The sequence below is a fragment of the Pieris brassicae genome, chromosome 2 (genome assembly GCF_905147105.1).
Source record: "Pieris brassicae chromosome 2, ilPieBrab1.1, whole genome shotgun sequence".
Lineage (NCBI taxonomy): Eukaryota > Metazoa > Arthropoda > Insecta > Lepidoptera > Pieridae > Pieris > Pieris brassicae.
The window spans coordinates 8,925,550-8,949,258 of NC_059666.1; the positions used below are offsets into that span (position 1 = coordinate 8,925,550).

At 33.1% G+C, this 23,709-nt stretch overlaps 1 protein-coding gene across 1 annotated transcript; it reads right to left on the reverse strand.

Moving 5' to 3' along the window:
* Positions 1 to 21: 21 nt before the first annotated feature.
* On the reverse strand, positions 22 to 21,062 carry LOC123719889 (ubiquitin-protein ligase E3B). The gene is made up of 19 exons (XM_045676230.1): positions 20,630 to 21,062; positions 20,164 to 20,400; positions 19,178 to 19,430; positions 18,674 to 18,862; positions 17,928 to 18,119; positions 16,766 to 17,085; positions 15,787 to 15,911; positions 15,432 to 15,603; positions 14,777 to 14,895; positions 12,567 to 12,739; positions 12,014 to 12,094; positions 11,712 to 11,910; positions 10,886 to 11,049; positions 10,026 to 10,172; positions 9,589 to 9,704; positions 8,520 to 8,649; positions 6,804 to 6,968; positions 3,363 to 3,474; positions 22 to 2,771 (listed from the first exon to the last, which is right to left on the reverse strand). The coding sequence occupies exons 1-19, from the start codon at positions 20,788 to 20,790 to the stop codon at positions 2,599 to 2,601; spliced, it is 3,228 nt and encodes a 1,075-aa protein (XP_045532186.1). The 5' UTR covers positions 20,791 to 21,062; the 3' UTR covers positions 22 to 2,598.
* Positions 21,063 to 23,709: the final 2,647 nt, after the last annotated feature.

Consider the following 23,709-nt stretch of genomic DNA (forward strand, 5'->3'; position numbering starts at 1 on the left):
ATTAATTATTTTATCACAGAGAATCACATTGTGTTATACAACATTTACGTGGCTAGTACAAAATATACCTTACAACGACCCACAAAGATATATGCTCGCTATTTTAAATACCTTAAACAAACATCGAAACATCCTACAAAATACGTTTTTTTGTATATTTTACGGCGTGTCTCAGAATATACTTTTTTATAAATAAAACGCGATACCGGCAAAAGTTTACATGTATCATTAATCTGTAATAAACATCCAATATTGACGACTGGGCGAGTTAATTAAATGTATCGGAACAGCGTCTATTTGCTAATTGTATTTTGGGGAAAAAATCATAGCAAAAGCTAATAATTGTAAATTTTATTTTAAAAGGTAGCAACCTTACTACATGTTGTTCATACTCCATAATTTCAACCAAGCATCAGTCTTTAAACACGATCGACTGTTGAATATCGTTTTTTTTCATATATTTTAACCTTTTTCTAAAAAAAATATTTCTTTACATCCGGTTGATTTATCAGTATATTTTGAAACGCGTCGCGAAACTAGATGGCATGTGGAAATTGCACTATTAACAAATATTTTCATAAAATACAGGTATCTAAGAATAATAATTACAAAATATTACAACACTAAAATATTTATGAAGTACGGAACTATCGTTAGTAAATATAAGACATGGAAGCAAAGTATTTATGTAGTTAAAAAATGGAGAGACTGTTTGATAAGTTATTAATATAGTTAAATAAAGCTAATATAAACGTTATTATATAAAGGTTGTGATAATGATCTCAATTCCATCAATTTTTGTAACCAATATTGTCTATCGCAATTTCACTTTGTTAAATGGCCTTTTATCTGTTAGACTAATTTTAGCAGTTGTTGCGTATGTAAGCATGGCAACATTAAGGAGGATTTTGACAAGAGTTAACTATAAATAATTTTTCGTACGTTTTTATTTAAGTAATTTCGTTTTGTTTTATAGAATTAATATAAATTTTCCGTTAACCAATTTAATTTAACAATTTCGTAAACTAACTTACCGATCATATAAAATTGTTAATAAAGCCAGTCATAAAGTATTTCGTACAATAGACAATTTTGGTAAGTCAAAGACCACTAAAATATATTGATGGCAAATTAGAAAAAATCATATGATCTACACATTTTTTGTAAAAATTTAAGACAGTACAGATAAATACAACGGGCGGCCTTATCGGTTATAAGCGATGGTTTCCAAATAACCCGACATTACATACACTAAAGGATTATTGTCTATATACACGTATTCCATACTTTAGACCTGAATCGGACTGTTTAAATATAAAGACTTACAATTACTACTGAGTATAAAAACTTGGTTAAACTTACGATAAGAAAGAACCGTCACAAATTAGTACCGGTTTCAGAAAAAAAATTTTTGAAGATCGACGCCCGTCAACTTTGCCAGTGTTAAAAATGTTACCATTAATTTCAGTATTAATTCGACTTCTAATTCGTATTTCCTTTTAAAACAGTTGTATCTACTTCTAAAATTAATCTTATCCATCTTTACTTTATATTGTACAATTCTCGCCTGTTGTGCCAAACAATCATACTGGCCACGTAACATTCCACGTGTAAAGTGCATAATTCTGACGTACAATAGATTTGATTTTTTTAAACTAAAGTTTAGGTGGTGCGATGGTACTTTAGTTAAAATAGTGCAATTACAGTTGTATATATTTACGAAATGATATTCAATATACAGCTGAGGAATCAGCTTTAAAGTGACATGACAAATAATAGTCTGTGGTTTTTTCGCCCCATTATACCATTATATGTTTCAGACATAAACAAACACACTCATATTATTAGCTATTTTAACCGACTTAAATGAGGGCTATCAGTTTGAACTGTGTTATACAATTACGCTGCCAAGCACGTTTGCGAAATTTTGTATGTCTACAAATTTCTAGGAAACTAAAAGCCATATGTTTATTTTTGAATTACAAATATATCAACTTAGGAAACAGTTAAATTTTCATAAAAATCTGTTTTGAAGATTGGGTATCCACGCCTTTCCAAATAATGTTGATTGGTATTTGAAGTGGAAACTGTGATGTGATTGATATCTCGTAAGCCACGTAACTTGAATTAAATCAATTCTTTGAGACCTTTCAACTTGATAGTATATAAATATTATATTACATATATTGTTGTTACTATTCCTCGTCTACTGTTTCGCCGGGTTTCTACTTAGTCGTCTACCTTAACTGCTAAGACGTGGAAGTTAAAAGCGCACATAAACACTTTGATATAATTAAATTTTTTGGTCATATACTAGCTTATTTCAATAAGTCATTAATTTTCATACATTCAGTAACAGCAATTTATTCTCGCTCGTAAGGAATAATAGAAATTCGATTTCCCTGTTTTTGTCCTACATTTGACCCCCAATTTCATTTAAGTATGCATATTATTTTTTTAACGTGTTTTAAAATATGAGCAAAAGTATGTCCTTTAACACAATTTCAATTTATTATTGCATACGCCAAGACAATTTAAATTGGCAAATCCTAACGTAAAACTAACAAATTTAGTCTATAAACGGGCAACACTAACGCTTTACGACAGTTCAAACCCAGTGTTGCTATTTACTGCGTATCGCAATTTGTCTCGTAGCGTACTTCGTTTTTGGTAGTTTGGTAGTTTGAGCAGATTGAAGCAAGTAGATGACGTCGGTAGGCGATTCAAGGGATCTTTTTTGCGTATCGTAAAAAAGCCTCTTATCACACTTCCTGAAACATATTAATTTTATGAATTTTAATAATTACTAAGATAAATTTTTATGTACTATGTATTTAAAAAAACTCAATCCAGTCCTAATGAATGACCCGATAATGGACAAGAAAGCATAACCAATATAAAAATCACATACGAAACAAAAAACATACAAGAAATTAAGTAGGAAAAACTAAATTACATAACGAAAAATACCAAATATAACTACTATATAACACTAACAAATAATAGACAAAAACAAAGGTTAACTAAAGTAATACAGCGAATCATATGTGACCTTTTCAGAAGGTTAGTTACTACCGATATGTAACAAAGAGCATGGTGTTACACAAATTTGTTTAAAACAAATACAGTGAATATTAACTGTATCCTTGATTAACTTACCATACCCAAAGATTTTTGGTTTGTAAACTTTTATATATGTTTCAAAGAAGATCTTTCAAAGTTTCCATATAAAAATATTTTTGGACAAACGTATAACATATTAAATAACGTCTCGATTTCCTGGGTTCACATTTTAGTTGAAACAAAAATAAATAGCCATCTGAGATTCCGATAAAGCATATTAAAATTAAAATAGTACTTACCTATAGTATCACCCGTGTCTTCATCGTCTCCCACTTCAACACATCGTATAGAAAATGGCGGTTTAAGATGTGCAAAGCCGAGGACGGGTGGCTTTGAACACGATGTGACAAACTAAAAATAATAATATCATATACACATCATCTCTTTCAAATTTTATGCTTACACACATTGTAAATCTATTAAGACTACTATCTAGTAATAGGTTTCAGTCAGTACTTGTTTTTTTAAATAAAACAGGGATCAAACGGGCAGGATGCACCTGATGTTAAGTGATACCGCCGCCCATGGACACTCTGAATGCCAGAGGGCTCGCAAATGCGTTGCCGGCGCTGAATCCCTACATTGCGCAAACTGGTGTTCCCCAAGGATGCAATTTGGGACCGTTACTCCCTTCGATGATGTTTTAAAAATTTATAAACAGTTTAACTCTGTCAGTGATGCTCTTGTTCAAAGTGACCTTAATGTTATAAAAGAGTAGTACTTATTAAACGGTATGAAACGCAATATAAAACCGCATGTTACTGTTTATGATAATGACGGCGCACCATTGAAAGAGATCCAGGAGATACATGACTTGGGTGTAAATATTGAAAGAAAATTAACCTTCATATAGTTAATAAAGTGGTCACCACATCGGCACGAATGCTCGGATTTCTTAAACGGAATGCAGATTGTTTTAGTTGTAAGACTAAAACAATTTTGTATAACGCTCTAATGCGTCGTCATATTAAACACGGTAGAATTATATGGAATCCATTATTTGCGATCCATACGCAACGCATCGAAAGCATTCAAGGATCATTAACTCGACACCTGGCTTTAATTAGCACATGATTTTCTCATAAACCAACATATAGGATTTAATATGATGTCACTGTACGATGTTAGATCTCTAGCCGGTGTTACGTTCTTATGTAAATTTCTAAATCGTAATACAGGACATTAACATTGTTACTCATTCGCAAAGTTTTAAAACGGATTCGCGATTATAACGGATTAAACAGTACTTATTCGGAGCTGGATACATTTAGTAGTGGGCTGATACATTTTAAAGAAAGCATTGATAAGTGCCTATCTCATACCTAATCCGCTGTGGCGATGATATTTTTCTGCTGCACAAAAATTGCTAGTATTTTGATTTTATTACATACATATTTTTTTAAATTTTGTAACATTTATGTTTACCTAAATTGTCATATATTTTAGATAAAAGAGCTTGTATCATATACCGTACATATAGTTTTATTTATGATGTGGTAGAGATAAATAAATAAAATAGTTTTAAAAATTACCAATATTACGTAGGAATTGTAACTATTGTCTGATCATACTTTTAAATTCATATTTTTTTTATTAAATCATGTATTATGAATGCTTTACCAAGGAGCAATGTTGGTCCAGTTTGATTTAAGCGTCTCTCCACCCTGAGGTCGTGGTTTCGAACCCGACTGCACTAGACTTTCTATATGCGCATTTAACACTCGCTAGTACGGCGATGGAAAACATCGTGAGCAAAACATGCCTTAGGCCCAACAAGTCGCGTGTGGCTGATCACATATAAGAAAAATCAGATTAGGAAACAGATACACAAATCTGAGACCCACACTGAACTTGACGTTTAAAAAGAGTGACGGAGAGTTCATTGCCAGTTCTTCTCTTCCGTTCTACGCCCTTGATTTGAGTGCTGGCAGTAAATGTTAAATTAGAAGCATCATATACATTTCTTTTTTTGACATTCATAAGTGTACCTTAAATTTGAATTTGATCAGTTAGTAGCACCACTGTTTTATTTTTTATATTGTAAATATTGTGGATATATAGATAATAAATTATGTCTAAATGCAATTTGAATGAACTTCCTTTCAGTTTAACACTATCGACTACACTAACAGATATATTATATCTGTTCTGGGCCATATGGCCCACGTTAGGAATATTTAAAACCTACGATATTAAACGATGCTGGGAGCTTCACCAGAAGCTTGCCACACCACTTATCCGACAAAATTCTTGGACAAGAGGCAGTAAACGTAGTTTCACTATGATGCTCATGTTTTTCCATCTCCTATATTCCATCCTGTTCAACCCTAAAACTCCTTCCTATCTCAAAAATGATTTCAAATTTTTGGGAGCCCATAGCTATAGCTCTTCCGAAAACTATACCCTTGAAATCCCATCTCATAATTCTTGGCGATTCCTTTAAGGTCTCTGAAGTTAGGCTATGGAATTTACTTCCCGTCCCTATTCGTTTAGCTCCTCCTCTATCTTCCTTTAAATTTCTTCTGTACAAACATTACCTGTCCACATCGTATCCCTAACATTCTTAGTAACTGACGTGAGTCTTATCTTAAATAATCGTGATTTATGTGTCTTTTTACTTTCTTTTTTTAATGTATGATCTTTTTAGTTTATTTTTTGTTCCTGTTTAGTTTTGTCTTAATAAATGTGTATAACATGTATTTTTGCACTACTTGCCTATCTTATGTAATTTAATACATTTTTATTTCTTCTTTACTCACAGTGGTTGCCTGGAAGAGATCGCTCGTAAGCGATAAGGCCACCAGTTGCCCTCCTTTTGATTTAATTATGTTCAATTTTTTTATATTGTAGTGTAACAAAGTGTAAATAAATAAATAAAATCTGCTCCCCACTAGTATAGTATATAAGTATTTCCGAACCAATTCGACATAGGATCCCATAAGAACACAGCGTACCAAAAAGCATAGCGTCTTAAAAGTTATGGCAACGCACACGCGAGCACTCTGGCATTGCGAATGTCCATTTCACTTATCAGATAAGCCTTCTGCCCGTTCTACAAAAAAAAGTAAAGCCTCGCGCGGCTCTCGGTTCAACCGCCCTCTAAGACGTTTCACGAATTTAACAATTCTCGCTAAAGGATAGCTTTAGTTCGTTTAAATTAGGCTTAGGATATTTTTGTATCATTTGTTTTATCAAACTAAAGTCGCCTCATACTAAACTGAGTTGTCGACCAGTAAATATTACTGGCAGTTGGAATGTGCACGCAATGCAACCCGTTATCAATACTTAGCTACCTGCGCACGCTGATTGGTCGTTACGAGTAAGAATTGATTTTCAATAAATTGTTTTTGTATTTAGATAATAGACAAATAAAATTTTTATCTTACAAATTAAAAACTTTGAATTAATTTAAAAAAATCCTCAACATAATTAAGAATATCTACCTATCCCGTTATCGATATGCACCTCTATTCTTACGCACATACACTATACACCTCTCCATAAGACCTATAAGTGAGAGCGAGACAGACAGATAAATATGATTTATGATCCGACGCCCCAGTTCATAATGCGTCGACTATAGTGTTAAGTTAACTGGAAACTAATGTAAATTAGTATGACAATCTCTTACTAGCTCCAACATAACGCCGATCCCACTAAAACTTCTATAATTCCCTTACCTTAAGAAACTGTGCTCTTTCATGTTCACTAAAGTCCCGTTGTAGAACATCCCAAAGCCAGCACACAACGCGATGTGAGTCATGAAAACCGCCGTAGTATTGCGTGTGACGTCGGAGGTCTCTCAAGTCCAGGGGTACGTTGTCACCGCTTATAAGGCGTTGTAACTGTGGATATTAATTATTATATATTAGAAGTTAAATATTGTTTATAGTTTCACTAAAGCATACATAAAAAACAAAAATGGCCCCAACTTAGATATAAGCTGTATTTAAGTGGCCCGTTATACTCCTAGCTTGTAAGTTATATCGAGCTGTAGGATTTACGAATGGATAACTTTGTCAGCCAGAGTTGGCAACACCCGTGAAACTATCGCAAGAGATCCGCACTGTACAGTTCCTGGGTCACCGGGGTGCTTTAAATAATATAATAGTTTTACTCTATATTAACCACTCGCGTACAATAGAATATAATATAATATAAGTATTTGCTAAAAATCACATTTTTATGTATATTTATAACTAGGACAATATATATTACCAAGTTGCCTATAAAAAATTTGGCCGCTAGTAGTTTTAATTAAATTATTTTTGGGAAGAGATTTTGTTCATTTGTTTTTTAGGGAAATCACAAAGATTTAAAAAATCATGGTTGCCTTTGGCCGCACTCGTCCCAGCAGGTGTAAACAGATATTTGACACAATTATATGTTTATAACATACAATTATATATCAAACCAAAGCGATTTTTTTCGCGAATTATTACATATTTTAACGGTAGACCTGAGTTACGAGACTTTTTTTAACAAGTTATCTGTTTATTGGCATGTATTACCTTACAGTACTAAGTCAGGACGATAATGTCGAAAAAAGTACGTGCGTTCAAAATACACATGTCAGAAAATAAACTTCTTTGAAAATAATTATTACTCAGGTAATAGTCCCAATAGAGATAGGTCGCTCCGTGAAGCCTGTGAAGTGCCCAGGAGACGTCTGTGCTTATGGAAGAAGCTAGGCTGGCTAAATTAGCCAGGACTTTAAGCACAACGGACCAATTATGAGTCCAAGTGCGGAAAATTAGTCCACCAACCATAACCATAACCAAGCCCCAATAGATGATCATGTACCAGTATATCATCACTCCATGTATTTGTATATCTATATTCACACTGTATACGTGCTAATGATAATATAAATAAGTAAAAAATCTGCGTTTACTGCACAAGGCGTTATGCGACAGAATTGCCATCTAATGTTCTAATATGTAACTACTAAACAAATACATCAACCAATAGCGTGTATTTTTTCTCGATCTCCGTTTCTCACTCTCTTCGACAAAAACGATACACAACTTCGTGACGTTTCTGTAAAAAAATTAACCTCATGCGTCTAAAGAAGTTACACTTCAAAAAAAAAACCTTATAATAATAATTAATCTATTAAACAACACATACTTTATTTCAAATATCGGAGGTAGATGTTCTACACACATATAACTCGATTACATAAAAAAGTAACTACAGTCAAAACCGTTTACGACGACATCGTTTAGAACAACATACCGGTTATATTGAATAAAATCCCGGCTGAATTTAGTTGTATTAGGTACTTGACAACGTCATCGGCTGTTACGATTATCGGATTTTACGACCAAATATGAGTCCCTTCGATGTCGTTATAACAGATTATGACTGTTTATAAATTTAATTTTCAGTCTCACCTCTGGTGTTGAAAACAGCGACAACCATTCTGGATTAATGATAGCTCTGAACCCCTTAATGAAGGCGTTGGTCTGGTCCTTGATTTGAGTGTGCATCCGAAAATGTGCCATTAGGTGAATGTAGTTTATTCTGAGAAGTAAACACTTATTAAATCCGCATTTATATACGTATACGTTTCACGAAACGTTTTACTATTGGATACAGAAAACGTTACGGTGCGTTTCATGAGGGGGGGGTTCAGGAATCTCCAAAAATTGCGTGACGTAATACTTGAACGCTCCCTAAGAACGCTAAAAGAAACACAAATAATGTAGTCACTTCTACAAAAAAGTTGTTTCTATATAACAGGGGGCAAGCGCTCAGGAGTCTCATCTGACGTTAAGTGATAACATGACGTCATAACAAAAATATTCATGAAATGATTAGATACTCAAGTCTTCCAGTGGAAGAGAGATGTGGCGCAAGCGTACAATGAGCGTAACGGGACAATGAGTCATGCTTTTTCGTACGTACAGCCGGCTTTCATCTATGCATTAAACGTTGTCAAGTCAAAATTTAGCTAAATCGATTTAATACAAAAGGTTTGGTTTCATTAATACGATAATAGTTTAAATGTATGTCATTTAGTTACTATTACATATCGCCTATATGTTTACGAACACTCTGTATAGTTAAATATTAGTTATTTTTGACTATGTATTTGCGTGTTGTTCCCACGAGAATGTAAGTGCGTGCTCCTATTTCACCATGCCTCCTGCTGATGTCATGTGGAACATGGTGTGATGGTTGCAGCTCCTTAGAAACGTTGTGTAATATAAAAAAAAAACTTGGCGATTAAAAAGAGTGGCGGAGAGTTTATTACCAGTTCTTCTCTTCCGTTCTACGCGCTTGAATTTGAGAACTGGCAGTAAATGTAAAATTAGAAGAATTTAATTTATTTTTCTTTTTTGTTGTCGTTCATAAGTGTACATTGTGTGACCTATATGAATAAATGATTTTTGACTTTGTCTTTGATTAAAAAACCCTTTTTTTAATTATTGCTCATTATTTAGTATTGGTTTTACTTACTTATTTTCATTTGTGACTGGTATAGCTTTGCCGCCGGGAACCAATTCATGAGTCACAATTTCGCCCAGACGTTCCTCGTCTACTGAGAAGGTCAGTTCCAAACTGGATATATCACCCTAAAAATAATTAATTTAATGAAAGGCAAAAAAAATTTTTTAATTTCTAGCAACAATTTGCGCTTAGAAATCACTGCCTAGAACGCGTTAAGTTATTTCGGTCGTAAAACATAAATACGATTCTCGACCCTAGTCACTGGGGCCTCGGACCAGTCCGTGGTTAGACAGGTCGAGGGTCCTGCCTTTAAGTACATCGTCCTCCCTTTATAAATTTACGCATTTTATTAACGTAATTTTATATGTCCTGAAATTGTGTTAGAACATAATCTCAGTCAGTAAATTAAACGCGTTTCAATCCGATAAAAATAGTGGTGTTGTAACCTGGAAGTGCTTGATGTAAGTCAGGCTCCGATACAAATCTCGGTCTAGCGATGGCAGTTCATCAATCCAGCTGTATAGCGCCTGTTGTGTTTGCCCCAGCACTTGGCTAAGGAAGAACGATGCGAATGGCACATCTACCACTATTCCCTGGAAACCAATTATAAATATTATAGTCTAAGAAATTTGTAATAGGCTATTTAAGAAGATTTATAAAAAAGTCTGGACATTTATTACTGGACCTAATATAATTAATATATAAAGAAAGCATTGACTTTAATTCACATGAAAAATTATTTCAAGAATCAGCCAATAACGCTTCTCTAGGCTAGACGTTGCAACAGTTTCTATGACGTAATATGCATGTAAACACGTAAAGCAAATATAATGTTTTTCACATGTTATCATCACACACATTTATTTGATTAAAAACAGTCTTCGACGTCATTAAGCTCCAATACAGTATTAGACAAGCAAAGACATATTACATACAAGCATGCTACATCATCGTCGAATCCACTAAATTCTGTGATCGTATTATCACGTGACTAATGTATAAAAATCTTTTTTTTTACAACCATCTTTTATACACATTAAGTATTCTCAAGAACACTATATTTTTTTTACTGTGAAATAGTCCAACGCGTTGTTCACCTTAAAAACAATCAATTTTTCGCCGGGCATCGAGCCCAAAAGGTCTGGGTATTACAACCGTAGTATACAATACGGTATGACAGTTGATTAGATATTCGATATTAGAATAACCTTCGATTTTTTGGTAATTTTTAACAATGAAATAATGTATATATTCTAATGGACCGAAAATATAGTACAAATGATCAAAATTGTCCGAAATTATTTACCTCGTACACCGCCTTTCCCAACATTCGCCCAATAAATTCAAATAACTGCAAATGATTATCTTGAAGACATGAAGTAGGAGATGGATAAAGTCGTTCCTCGCTCGTAACACGGAATAAGTTTAGGGAGGGGTCGAAAACTCGTTTTATTGTTTCTTCTAGAAATTCTGAAAAATAACAGGCATGTCACGTCAAAACGTATTGCTTGTTGAATTATGAAAATCATCTTGTACATGCCAAACGCGTGTTAAGTGTAGGGTTTCGTATAGAATTTGATGTTTTAAAAGATAAGAAGTAACGATTGTAGTAAGTAACACACAATGCGAAGTCACACCAAGCTCAACTCATAGTCTTTCTCAACACACCTTTACAGGTATGAATAGTTAATGTAATTAAAACAAATGAAACTGAAATCTAAATACAGTTTAAAATATATAACCTCTTGTTTAAGTCATGATATCGGCTGTAGACAGTAAATTGTAAGTGAATTAAACGGATTGGACGGAATTGGAGTAAAAAATATACCTCTATATATTTCGCTATATATGTAACAGATTTATTTTGTTTATAAATGTATGAAGTCAGTTTAAATTAAGCCATGATATTGATAAATAGATATGTAGCCATGAGACTGAATACTTTCTGTAATATAATTTTCTATATCTATATTTTTTTCTTGGCCATAAGACATGTAATGTTATTTTTTTTTTAAACGCATTTGCATCCAGCCTCTGTGTCTGTCACATGATGATTTTGGGCCAATTCCCTAAGAATATTCTCATCATATATTCATGTTAAGTTGGTGCATCTGGTAAGCAATTACACTAACCTTTAAACACTCCATCTTGGTCAATTCCAGCCTCATCCAGGCCCTGTTCGTTAATAAATCGGACTCTCACAACACCGCGTAAAGCTCTACTTGGCAATGCCGCAAGTTGTCTATAGCCATCCTCAACTAATCTATTACGACGAACCGTAACTAACGTGGACCGACCCCCACACGCACGTTCAGTTAGGCCTAGTACCACCTTAAAAAAATATTGAAATAAATATCTCGTTTTTACAGGAAAACCTCAAAATCTTGCGAATTGAGATACGTCAAAAAATTTCTTCCATCGAATTTTTATATACCTTTTCATCCGCTACGGCCCGTCTGAATAACCTCACTCGTTCGCCGTGTGCGATCATGTGCGGCGTCTTTTGAACCAGTACCTGTATTAACAAACCAATCCTTTTTTTATTTCTTTTGTTATGTTTCTAGTTTCTTGCTCAGTGTTTCCCAACGTGGGAACGCCTCACAATTTGATTGTTCGAAAATTAATTGGAATTTGAATTTCAGTTTTCATTATGTTTTGAAAACTGTGTTTCGTCAATTTTTATTTTCCGGCTAGCCCGTTGGGGGTAATTTTGATTACAGTGTACTCTGTAGAGCGACGTGAAGGAACTGCGCATTTTCTGTCTGCCGTTATACGGAAAAATGCATGGACAAGGTAAACCAAACAATGTTGAGTAAATCGGACGTTTTAGTTTGATTTAACCTCAAGTTGAGTGAATCACATGGATTTTTATCAGAAAAATAAATCAGTTTAACTGCACCACTAATCCGTACTCGTTCCTTTTCATAGCAGCGACAACCTATTTTACTTATAAAAAGAGTTTTCAACTCTGGAATAATAAATCTCACTTGTTGAGGTTTCTTCCCCTTCTCAAGGTCGGCCATAAAGTGCGAGTCGCGTATATCCCGCACTAGCCAATGGGACGCTGGCGTATACGCACGTCGACAGTCACGGCGATACAACACCAGTAGCAATGTGTGCACTGAACGGAACACATCGTTGCTTTGAATGCTTTTGAGATCTGAAAATCGAGTAAATTTTATTAGTAAACAAAAACTCTTGTCGCGAGAAATGAAGATTCCCGTTAGGACTCTCTCTCGTGTTATAAAACAAGACCTGAAGCTCGGTGCTTATGCCATGCCCTAAATCAATCTTTACAATTAAAGAAAGTGAATAGATGAAAACGCCTTCTGTCCTGAGAGAGAAGTATCCTCTTTACCGATGAAAAAATGGTCACGATTGAAGAACACTACAATAAGCAAAATGATAAAGTGTACGCTCACAGTTCAAAAGAAGCTGCTCAAGTGGTCGGAAAGGTACAAGGTGGTCATCAGCCTGCGTCACTCATGGTTTGGTTTGGAGACTTGTCAAGGAGTCAGAAAACTACATTTTTGGTGAAAAAGGAGCCTAACCTAACCTACCGTGGACTTTCCAGCAGGATTTTGCACCACGGCAGGAATTACCCAAGCCTGTCTGAAAACAACGTTCCTTCCGAGTTTATAAGAGCTGAAGCTCAGTCTTCAGACTGGCCAAACAGATTGAAGGCCTGTATAAAAGCCCAAGGTGGTCATTTCGAATAGAATATTTTTTATTTTTTCCTGAGACTTTAATAAATATGTACCTAATATGTACCTCGGTATACATGTTTGATAATATTACATTTAAAAAATACATATTCATTTGTAACAGAACTTACGGCTTGACTCGGTATATTATACATATATTTATTTACACTTTGTTACCTTATACAAAAACTAAATACGAAAAAGCAGATTACGGGCGAACTTGTCGCTAACAAGCGATTTCTTCTGGGAAACCCTAGTGTGTAATAAAAAGAAAACCTACAGAGGTTGCATAAATAATTGACAAAAAAGAACATAAAATAACATATGCAACACTACCCACAACTACAATAAACTAAGACCTTAAAAATATAAAAAATAATATTAACAAAAATGTAAAAGCTAATATTAGGGTTAAGGGGTCATTTACATTTATGCAGTCTATACTAATATTATAAAAAGGAAACATACGTCTTTTGTATGTATGTTTGTAATATTTTCACAGAAACACTACTACCGATTACAAAAATTCTTTCACCATTAGAAAGTATCGCAATACAGCGAGGAAATGCTGCCCGCGTTAAAGGTGCACTTTTTTAATTTATTTTAATTTTCTTTTCATACATTTTTATTGTTATTATGTAGGTTAATTGTAAATAATGTTTATTTGATTGTTATGTTACATGAATAAAAGTGATATAAAAAACATTAATTTATATACATCTAAATTATAACTAACTAGCGGACCCGACTGACGTAGTCCTGGCTTAACTATGAATATTTATTTCGAATTGGTATAACTATCTAAAAAATATTTCAGAAATAATCACTTTGATTATTATTCTAATGCTTTATGATATACCATTATCTTTTTTTTATTTTTCTAGCTCGTATATAAATAGTTTTCTTGGCATTCTGACATGGGAACAGGCGACATATAACTGGTCATGTGAAAAACATAGATTTTCAAGTCAGAGCCAAAAGAGGGAAAAAAAATTTGCGACTTTATTTTATATGTATTTTATCAATATAATAACTCCGATCGAAGCATTTATTTTTAACGATATTCATTTTGGTTAATTGTACAAGTGATATGCACTGAAAAAAAATTGCTATCGTAATAAATGTCATGATTATTTTTTATAATTTTCTAATTTACCCCGCAATTTTCTTATTATTTTCTTTCATAAGAACCTTCTCCTGGCAATAACAAACATAAAAAAAAGAATTAGCGAAATCGGGCCAGCCGTTCACGCGTATGCCGTGACCAAGGGAAATAAGGTTGCATTTATATATATAAATGTTAAAATATTTTCACGTTCACTACATTTGACAAATCTAATCGCATTTTCAACCTATTATGAAACATTTATTAACATACATATTTATAATCATTTATTGACGCATTTTTTACCTTATAATTTCCCTAACATTTTTATTATCAATATATAAAATTTAAACATTTGCAATTATTGATTATATATACTTATACTTACCAAATAATTGTCCTATTATAGATTTATAAATGAACATATTCAAGAAGGACGACATATTTACAAAATCGTGCAATTTGAACGGTTCTTGCTTCTCATACATTTCCATATCGTCAAGTATTCTAAAAACCATTAAAAAAATCAATAAACATTTGTAAGTATTATTCATTGTCCCATGTTTTTGTTTGCCTAGTCCCAAATTTTCGAATGAATTCATTGCTTTCTTTATTTGTAGCTAATCATTGCCAGACATACATAACTTTTTTCAAATGGAAAATCGTAAAACTACTTGATTGGTTTATTTTTATTACCCGACTTTGAATAATCTGCATTGTTACAACTTTTTTATATAATGTTATAGGTATTATAAACCATTTCAAGTATATGCGATACGTTTTGTAGTGTATGTTTGGCCAGAAAAATATCTGGTAAGGTGACGTTTTACATTTAAATCGGGCATTTTTATGTAACAATAGGCATACGGGCAGGAGGCTCGTGAGTTGACGGCCTTTTAAGATTTGGTACGCTATTTTTTGACAGTTTTTCTCATACAGATTTCTAGATGTATAACAAGGTAAATATCGTTGACCAACATTATTAATTTAGCAATTTTAACATAATTTACTAAAAAACCTAGTTATAAAAAAATTTAACTTACGTAACATAATGTGTCATGCAATCTGCGAATAGTATAAGCATTTGAAACTCCGGCGCAGATGACTTAGTATTGACAGCCAGAAGGTCTAAGAAAGCTTTCAACCCGCTGTTTGGTCCCAACGTGCACATAAATTGCCATAACGAATACAGGATTTCGTCTTGATTGCAGAGACCTAAAATATATATATTTTTACAGTTACCTTCTGTGCCTGACATACACGATCGACATTTTGGGTTCAAAGCAAGCCCGGTACCACACATTTTACTTCACCGTACAAGTATTAAATGCACTCATAGATCGAACCTATGACCCCAGGGATCGGAACCTTGAAATCATTAGGTGTAAATCCTCTTACCTGTTAAAATATCAAGCTTGACCTGAGTCATAGTCTGTAACGCAGTGTGGTACATCGAGCATATAAGAGCCACCTTTGTACAATCCGGAGATCCAAGTTTTCTGTAGTTTTTATTTGAATTGCCCCTGAAATATAAATTATAATAACAAAATTCCTCTTTATATTGTCTTTGGTCTACGGGAATGAGTATACATGTAACGGAACTTTATTTCGCTAATTTCGCAACGCGTAATTCAATTCCCGCCCGGCATCGTAACGTAACTTTTTACAAAAGGATCTCCCCCCCAAAATGCGTTACGTAATACTTGAACGCTCCTTAAGACACATATTTTGTAACACCATTGAAGTGTTAAATTTTGTGAAATAACAAATATTGTTTTAATTTTAAAAGAGGCTTACGATAAAAATAACACTTTTGGACAAAGATTCTTTTCTGCTTCTTTTTACTGTTACTTTCGAAAGTTAGCGATCATAGTTAATGTATTTAATTTTGTATTGGAGGGATCAAATCATAGACACATTATGCTTGCATCTGCGGTCAGGTCTCCTTCTACCTGCCACTTTCCCTTATTTATTTATTGCCTTGAATGATTAATTAAATTATTAATTTCAAAGGAACTCGTATTTTTCCTTTTTAAGTTTCCTTTTCTTAGGGCGGTAAAGACTATAGTTTTTTTATGTGCGAATAAGCTCGTCTTTCGAAGAGGATGTAGGCACGTAAAGGTGCACTATTTGACACACGCTCAACTCGTACGAGCGTTGACGCGTTTCAACTCGTTTAAACTCGTAAAAGCAAATAGCAATGTTTCTTCGTCTGAATCCACGTCGATACTAACATGACGCCACTTATCACCACGACGTATATTTCGAGCGAAAACGCCGAAATATGCCAGTTTACGCGCGTATACTGAAACGGCCGTATACGCGCGTAAACTGAGTAAACATCATATAATATAACCTGAGTGTTGTCAGTACATACCTATTAGTCCTAGCTTCGATTGCTCTCCGTATAAAGGCAGCAGGGTTACTCTGCAACGGCGACGATTGCTGTGAGGGTCCCGCCCCTTCTTCACCCACACCGCCATCAATCATCTCCTTCAAGGGAACCGCTAATAATTTCTTCAATAACGGTGCTCCCCATAACAAAGATAATTGCATACGTAAATTCCCCATAGTTGGTGGCAAGTAGGCGTCGAAGCTTTGTGAAAACCATCCCAATACTGGATGCCAATTGCTTAAATTTCCCTTCTTGCACACCACATATTGCTGGCAACTGTCGAGGAATCGGGTCGAAACAAGCTGAAAATAATGTTTTTTTTTTAAATAGGAGAAATCTTGGTAACAAAAAAAAAACAAGTTTAGTTTACAACAACAACTTAGAAATATCAACTTAGCCTCAATGGATCAAATCATTGCCTAAGATTCTTGCAATAAAATAACAAATATTTTTTTTATTTTTCAAACTCTAAATAACTTTATTCATATAGGTAAACAAGTACACTTATGATGGTCAGAAAAGAAGTTAAACTATTTCCTTGACTTGCGAACTGGCAGTAACGGCTAGTAACTGGTAACTGATAGTAGCGGGCCAGAAGAACAGGCAAGAAACTCGTTTTATGTAATACAAAGCTGGACATTGTCACAATTCCAGATGATGTTAAGTGAAATGTGGCCTATTAGAGGTCACCCATTTCCAGGAGATACCTGTTCAACCACCGCTTAGGTCGAATCATTATCATTTCGCGTCAACCGAACCACGAAAAAATTTCAAGTAATGGACAAACATAAGTTTGTAATATATTCACACTTCTATTACATAAATGTACATTATGTTTCTTTGATACAAAAATTGTACCAATTGTAAAAATATTGTTATACTATATGGAAATTTTAACACCCATGGGAAAAGACTTTAAACAGAGCATATATATAATTTAACTCACTTTTCATTTTCTTTCAATTTAACTCACTTCAGCAGGCTCACGCGATGTCAACTGATACCGCCGCCGTTTGATTTATAAATATCGTCATATTTGAAAATACACATTCAGCTATATATGAAAAAAGCGATTCCAAACACGACAATGTCCGATAAAATCAGAGAGATGAGAGAGATGTTAACTTAATAAAAAAAATCTTACCACAAAGGTTGGATAAAATGTCTCATTAAGCGCATGATCCCGTTCAATATGAGCCATTTGTATCAGATTCCCCAAGAGACACAACGCGTAGTTGCCTTCCAATGTATTGAACACAATTCGCATATTTTGATCTGCGCTCAGAAACTCCACGGACTTGTCGAATAGTGCGTGCGTTCGGAACGTCGATATTGACTGGAAATAGTTTTTTTTTTAATATTATGGCAATAGTTTTGACTTTATGCCAGTTTTAAGTAAAAAAATAGATTTTTATATTTCATCAAACTAAATGCAATGTGTTGTAAATAAGTTTTGAATTATTTGTTCACAAGATTTTTTGTATTTTTACACACGGAAGTCATAATGCGTATATGGGAATGGTTTGAAGAAAAAAAGCAAAGCAATATGAAACGGATGTTAATAACAAATTTTGCAACCATTGTCTAATCATTTGTAATTAATGTTAACTATAATCATCATACATTTGAATTGATGGATGCTAATGAGTATATTCACAATTTCATTATCCGTTAGAACAGATGTTTATTTGCCACATTCATGGACAGATACATTAAATTTTATAAGATATATATGATAGATTCATTATATATTACTTTTAACAAATTTATAAAATTCTAAAGTATTCAAAGTAATCATGAAGAAATTTGGCTAACTGTGGTCTAAGTTATCTCTATCCAACTTAGAGAATTCAAAAATTATGGGTATATTTCGATGATATGTCGGCATACCTCAGGCGATATTTGCTGCATGTGAAACACCAATGTAGGAACAGATAATATCTGTATTATGAACATTGTGAGGAGCTTCTCAGAAAACTGGGCTGAGATAAGAGGGCGAAGAGCGAGGGCAACAATTGCAGACAATGCTATGTTCTTCAGACTCACTTTCTCGCGACACAAACCTCGAAGCAGAAGAGACTGAAAGTAATTTATCATTTACAAAAACATAATTTAAGCTCAATTATAACATCTCCATCATTACTGTAGTTTTCAAAAATAATTTGAGGCCTTTTCAATGTTATTATCATTTCAAAATGTTTATAGTTCCTTCATTATTAAGTCAAACACATTTCAGTTTATTTTTTTATAAGCAAGTAACTAATTAGCATCATCAACATGTTGTCCAAAAAACTGACTGTTATTTTGAGAATATAGCTTGGAGTGTCCTTTGCCCATATTACATCAAATAAGCTACAAACACAAATGTGTTCTATTAATATTTAAAATACTTACTTTCAAAGTCAAATAATATCCCTTATGAAACAGTGAGCCCATCACATTAGCACAGAGCTGTGTCATTCCTCCTCTCAACTTATCAAAGTTTTTAAGGCGAGTCAAAGCCCATGTATTTGTAGCTGTAAACGCCAACAGTGTGTGTAAATGTATGAGGATACTCTGCATATCCAGGGGGGACTCAGGTTTTAGTTGCTCCAGATACTGACAGCATTTATGTAGGAGGTCCTTTATATGTGATATCCAGGATAAGCTGAAAATGAAACAATAATTTATGCTTAGATTCTGAACAAAATATAGCAGTATAATCATGGTTACTGGTTGGGATGTTGAATATAGAATGCAAGTATTTGTATAACAATTCAGTTTGTGTATCATCCTAAGTGTTCATAAAGGCACATTACCAAGATGGAACTTGTAACACTAAGCTTTTATTGAATTATATATGTGTAAATATAACAATACAAAATATTAGATATTTGTTGAACCATCCTTATGTCATTTCTTAAGGAAAAATATACTGAGCATGAACATATAGGCATGTATTGCAATCTAAAATTAGATACATTTCTGTCAAGTGACATACAAGGAGTTATATCTATATATATTTCCTCCTAAAGGCACTCTGGCCTTATATAAACAAACCTGTGTTTTCATGTTCAAGATTAGTATATTCTTAACATATTGTATTCCGTTGTAGTAGGTAAATTATTTTTTTAGAAAAGTATAGTCTAACTTTTTATAATTAATATTAAAAAGTTTTGCATATTACATATAAAATAGAAAAAAATTAGCACACAGCTGTAAAGTGTTAGGAGAAATGTGTTACATATCATATAGAATATATGTAATTATCTCGGAAGTTTAAAGTAGCAAGAATGTGTTAAAAACACAAACATATCTACAATAATAAATTATACCACTTTTTTGAGTAATCACAATAATTTGATTTTGCTGATATACAAAGTCATGTGTATTATATTTACCTGTATTCTTTATTTAGGAACACTCCCACATAGGATATTTTGACAGACTCTGAATGCAGGCTCTGGACTATATACTTGCAAAGTCTCTCAAATCTTTTCCTATCTCTTTGTGGCTTGAATACAAGAAACAAGCGGCAAGTTGCTTTATATACATCCAGGGCTTGAACAAAATCAATCTGTTGTCCTTCATCTTGAGATCCATGACTTGGTTCAGGTACTAGGTGATCAAATTCATCCCTGAAAATAATGAAATTAAAAATATTTTTGTGCAGAGACAATGTTATAGATTTAAGAAAATAAAAGTCAAACTCTGCCTGTTATAATATCAGCAGCTGTTCACAGATTAAATTTTATTTTTAACAAGCTACAAAGAAAAGTAATAATGACAATTATACCCTGCAACTGTAAGAAATCATGTGGTACATGGGACAGAGATCTATTAAGAAAATTAACTATATATACGTACAAAATAAGTTTGATAAAGCGCTGTCTGACAAGCCAGCCTCGAACAATTGCTTGTATTTTGGTTGCTGACTGTTCTCGCTTTTTTTCTAAAGCACGCTCTTCTCTCGCCGCTTTCATTTGCTCCAAGAATGAATCTTTACTTGTTAAATTTTTCGAAAACATATTGCCGGAATCTATTTTATTTTTGTACACAAGTCGAACTGATAGATTAAAAATTACTGTTTGTTAGTTTAGCGGTCACTATGAAGAGGTCATTACGGATTAACAATAACACTACACAAAAGGATTATCGGTGATTCATATTTTCTTGAAAAGAAGACCTGTTATACGCCATTCTTCTTTTAAAATTTACGTAAGTATTTTGGGCATTATCATAAATCTAATCCCAATTCCGAAATAAGATTTATTTTTCAATTTCCATTGTTTATTTTTGACAGATTTAATTCCAAGGCTTGTACATACTTGACGGCTGAAGTTGACGTAAGGTGTTGAAGTCCACAGATTAAGCATGATTACGAAAAATATTTATTGTTTATGTGCTGAATTAAAGTCAACCTTAGAGTCAAGACTTACCGCTAAGTGAGCTGTTTGAATTCCTAGTATCAAATACGTTATACACATACGACAAAATCCAATATTGTATGTATTGAAATCATATATTGTATCCATTATGTCTTGGATTTAAGCATAATGACGCCTCTGTTTAGCCTCTTACGTTACGCCTTGCTCTCAACTGCTTGTCAATTTTTTGGCTCGAGTGAAAATGAACCTCGAACGAACTATGACTCATATCATCTACACATACAACGATTGTCTCTGATGTATTCTCGCTGTGGCTCTTAGAGGTGTTTTTATGGCTGTATAGCTGTCTTAAGCATCCATTAAAGACGAATTACAATTTGTAATCAACCGCAAGCAAGCAAAATACATAGAGCAATATTTGAGGAATCTTGATTTTATTTGTCTAAATGGTTTAGTTTATACAATTGTAAGAGATATATTTATTGTTTAATAGAAGCTAATTTTATTTACTTATGTGTATTCGATATTAAATTAAGTTACCACAGAATCTAGTTGTATAATATAATAGCGGCGTTTCACTTTTAATTTTAAATATTTTTTAGAAATTAATATAGCCTATATATATATAGTTACATAGAGACAATGCATGCTTGTAGTAGACGACATAAATATTTTAATTGCATGCAGAACGATTAAACATAGTAAAGCAATAAAAACAACACTTATCTTACTGTTATTCTGTATCGAGCATAACATTTTTGGTTATCTTACACGGTACAAACTGCTTCTTAAAATATCTGTCCATGTAGACTTGGTTCGTAAATTGTATTTATGTTGAAATAATACGTGCAAGAGGAGAAACAAGTAGGTAACTACTTAATAGTAAAAATTTAGTGAAAGTTTTTAGAAACCTCCCAAAGCTGCCTCAAACTACTGTCTGCTGCCAAATTACTGTTTTAATAGGCATAATTCCGTGTAAACAGAACGTTATGATATCTTACTATATTCGAAATAAATCTGGACCATAGTTTAAAGAACCAAAACGAGACTTAGCACGATCTGTGACTCCCGTATTGCAATAATGTTTAGGTATTACGCACGCAAGTCCAACTTGTTTCGTTTCTGAATCTTGCCTCATAATAATAATAATAATGAAAATATTGTCTCAGTTTTCATTAATCATCTGTATTACTGTTTCGTAAAAATTTCGTCGTTTTGAGAACAGATTAAGTTGCATGACTAACTATGAGTTCTCGTCTATCCAAGTTACGGATTTAAGAAGTTGTCAATATCAATTTCTGCTGCTTTCTGTACGTATATATTATTAACGGTTGTAATATTAACCAAAATAGCAAAAACATTTTTAAGCTGACGCCCATCTTGAGAATTTTTCCCTCCCTTTTTTATATACATTTTCCCGCCTTAAGGTAGACTATTAATGATTTAATTTTGTTACAAAAACAAATAGACACATTGAATATTATATTAGTTATTTATATTTTTTAAATATTACAAAATCAGTCTCAAATCTTTGTGTGCCATGGCCTTTTCCAAAGCCATCTACTTTTAAATCAAAACATTGATGTATACATATAGGTTGTACACTTATAAACGTCAATCAAAGAAAAATCTATATTTATTTCACTTTTTCTACTTTCTACACTTGGCTTTGTAGGCTTATCTAGGCTTCAAATGAGAATTTTATTAATAGATAATGTTTAAATTACCTTTATTCTTAATTATGAAACTTTAATAGTTATGTTTTGATCGTTTTAATGTGCAAAGGAAGGTTTATTGTACGTAAGTTACTCGATATTAAACGATTTTAAACCACATTAACAAACAAAATTATGGATTTATAATAATTGAGGAAATCGTATAAATAAGACTTCGCTGTAGGTACTTTAGTTATTTCCTCTTCCCATTATGAATATGACAAATTGTAAATTATAGAATATAGAAGGTATGCGTAAAGTAGAAATGCTTAGATTTAATTTTTAAGTCTTACTTTTTATTTAAAACGTGTAATACTCACGTAAACAATTATTATTTTTATTTACGGATAATTTGCGTCCTTTTTTGAAGTCTATAATTCATTACTTCTAGCCAGCATTAATAACCTCAATCTCAAGCACATTCAAATTACGTACTCAACTTTATTATTTTATTCAAGTGCGATTTTTAGAGATTCGCATAAGATACTTGTTAATTAACAGCTGTTTATTTATGTAAAGTATTTTAATATTAAGTTATTACAAATTGTATATTTTCATAATCTTTACTGAAATAAAAGTTTTTTGTTTTGTTTTAGATTCATTGATTCAAAGTAGTTTAATATCTACTTTATTGAAAATCTATTGAAATATTTTTTTTTACAGGAGGCAAACGGCCAGGAGGTTCATCTGATGTTAAGTAATACCGACGCCCATGAACACTCGCACTGCCGGTCTTTTAAGTATTGGTAACCTCTTTTCTTTAAGGACCCTGAGTCGAATTGGTTCGAAAATACTTCAGTGGGCGGTTCCACATAGTGTATACAATAATAATGAATCATAAACA

Coding starts and splice junctions, on each gene's coding strand:
- LOC123719889 (XM_045676230.1), bottom strand. CDS start 20,790: ATGTTTTCGAAAAATTTAACAAGTAAAGATTCATTCTTGGAGCAAATG. Junction 18,863..19,177: donor GATATTATTTGACTTTGAAA/GTAAGTATTTTA, acceptor AATTACTTTCAG/TCTCTTCTGCTTCGAGGTTT. Junction 11,050..11,711: donor CCAAGATGGAGTGTTTAAAG/GTTAGTGTAATT, acceptor GTTATTTTTCAG/AATTTCTAGAAGAAACAATA.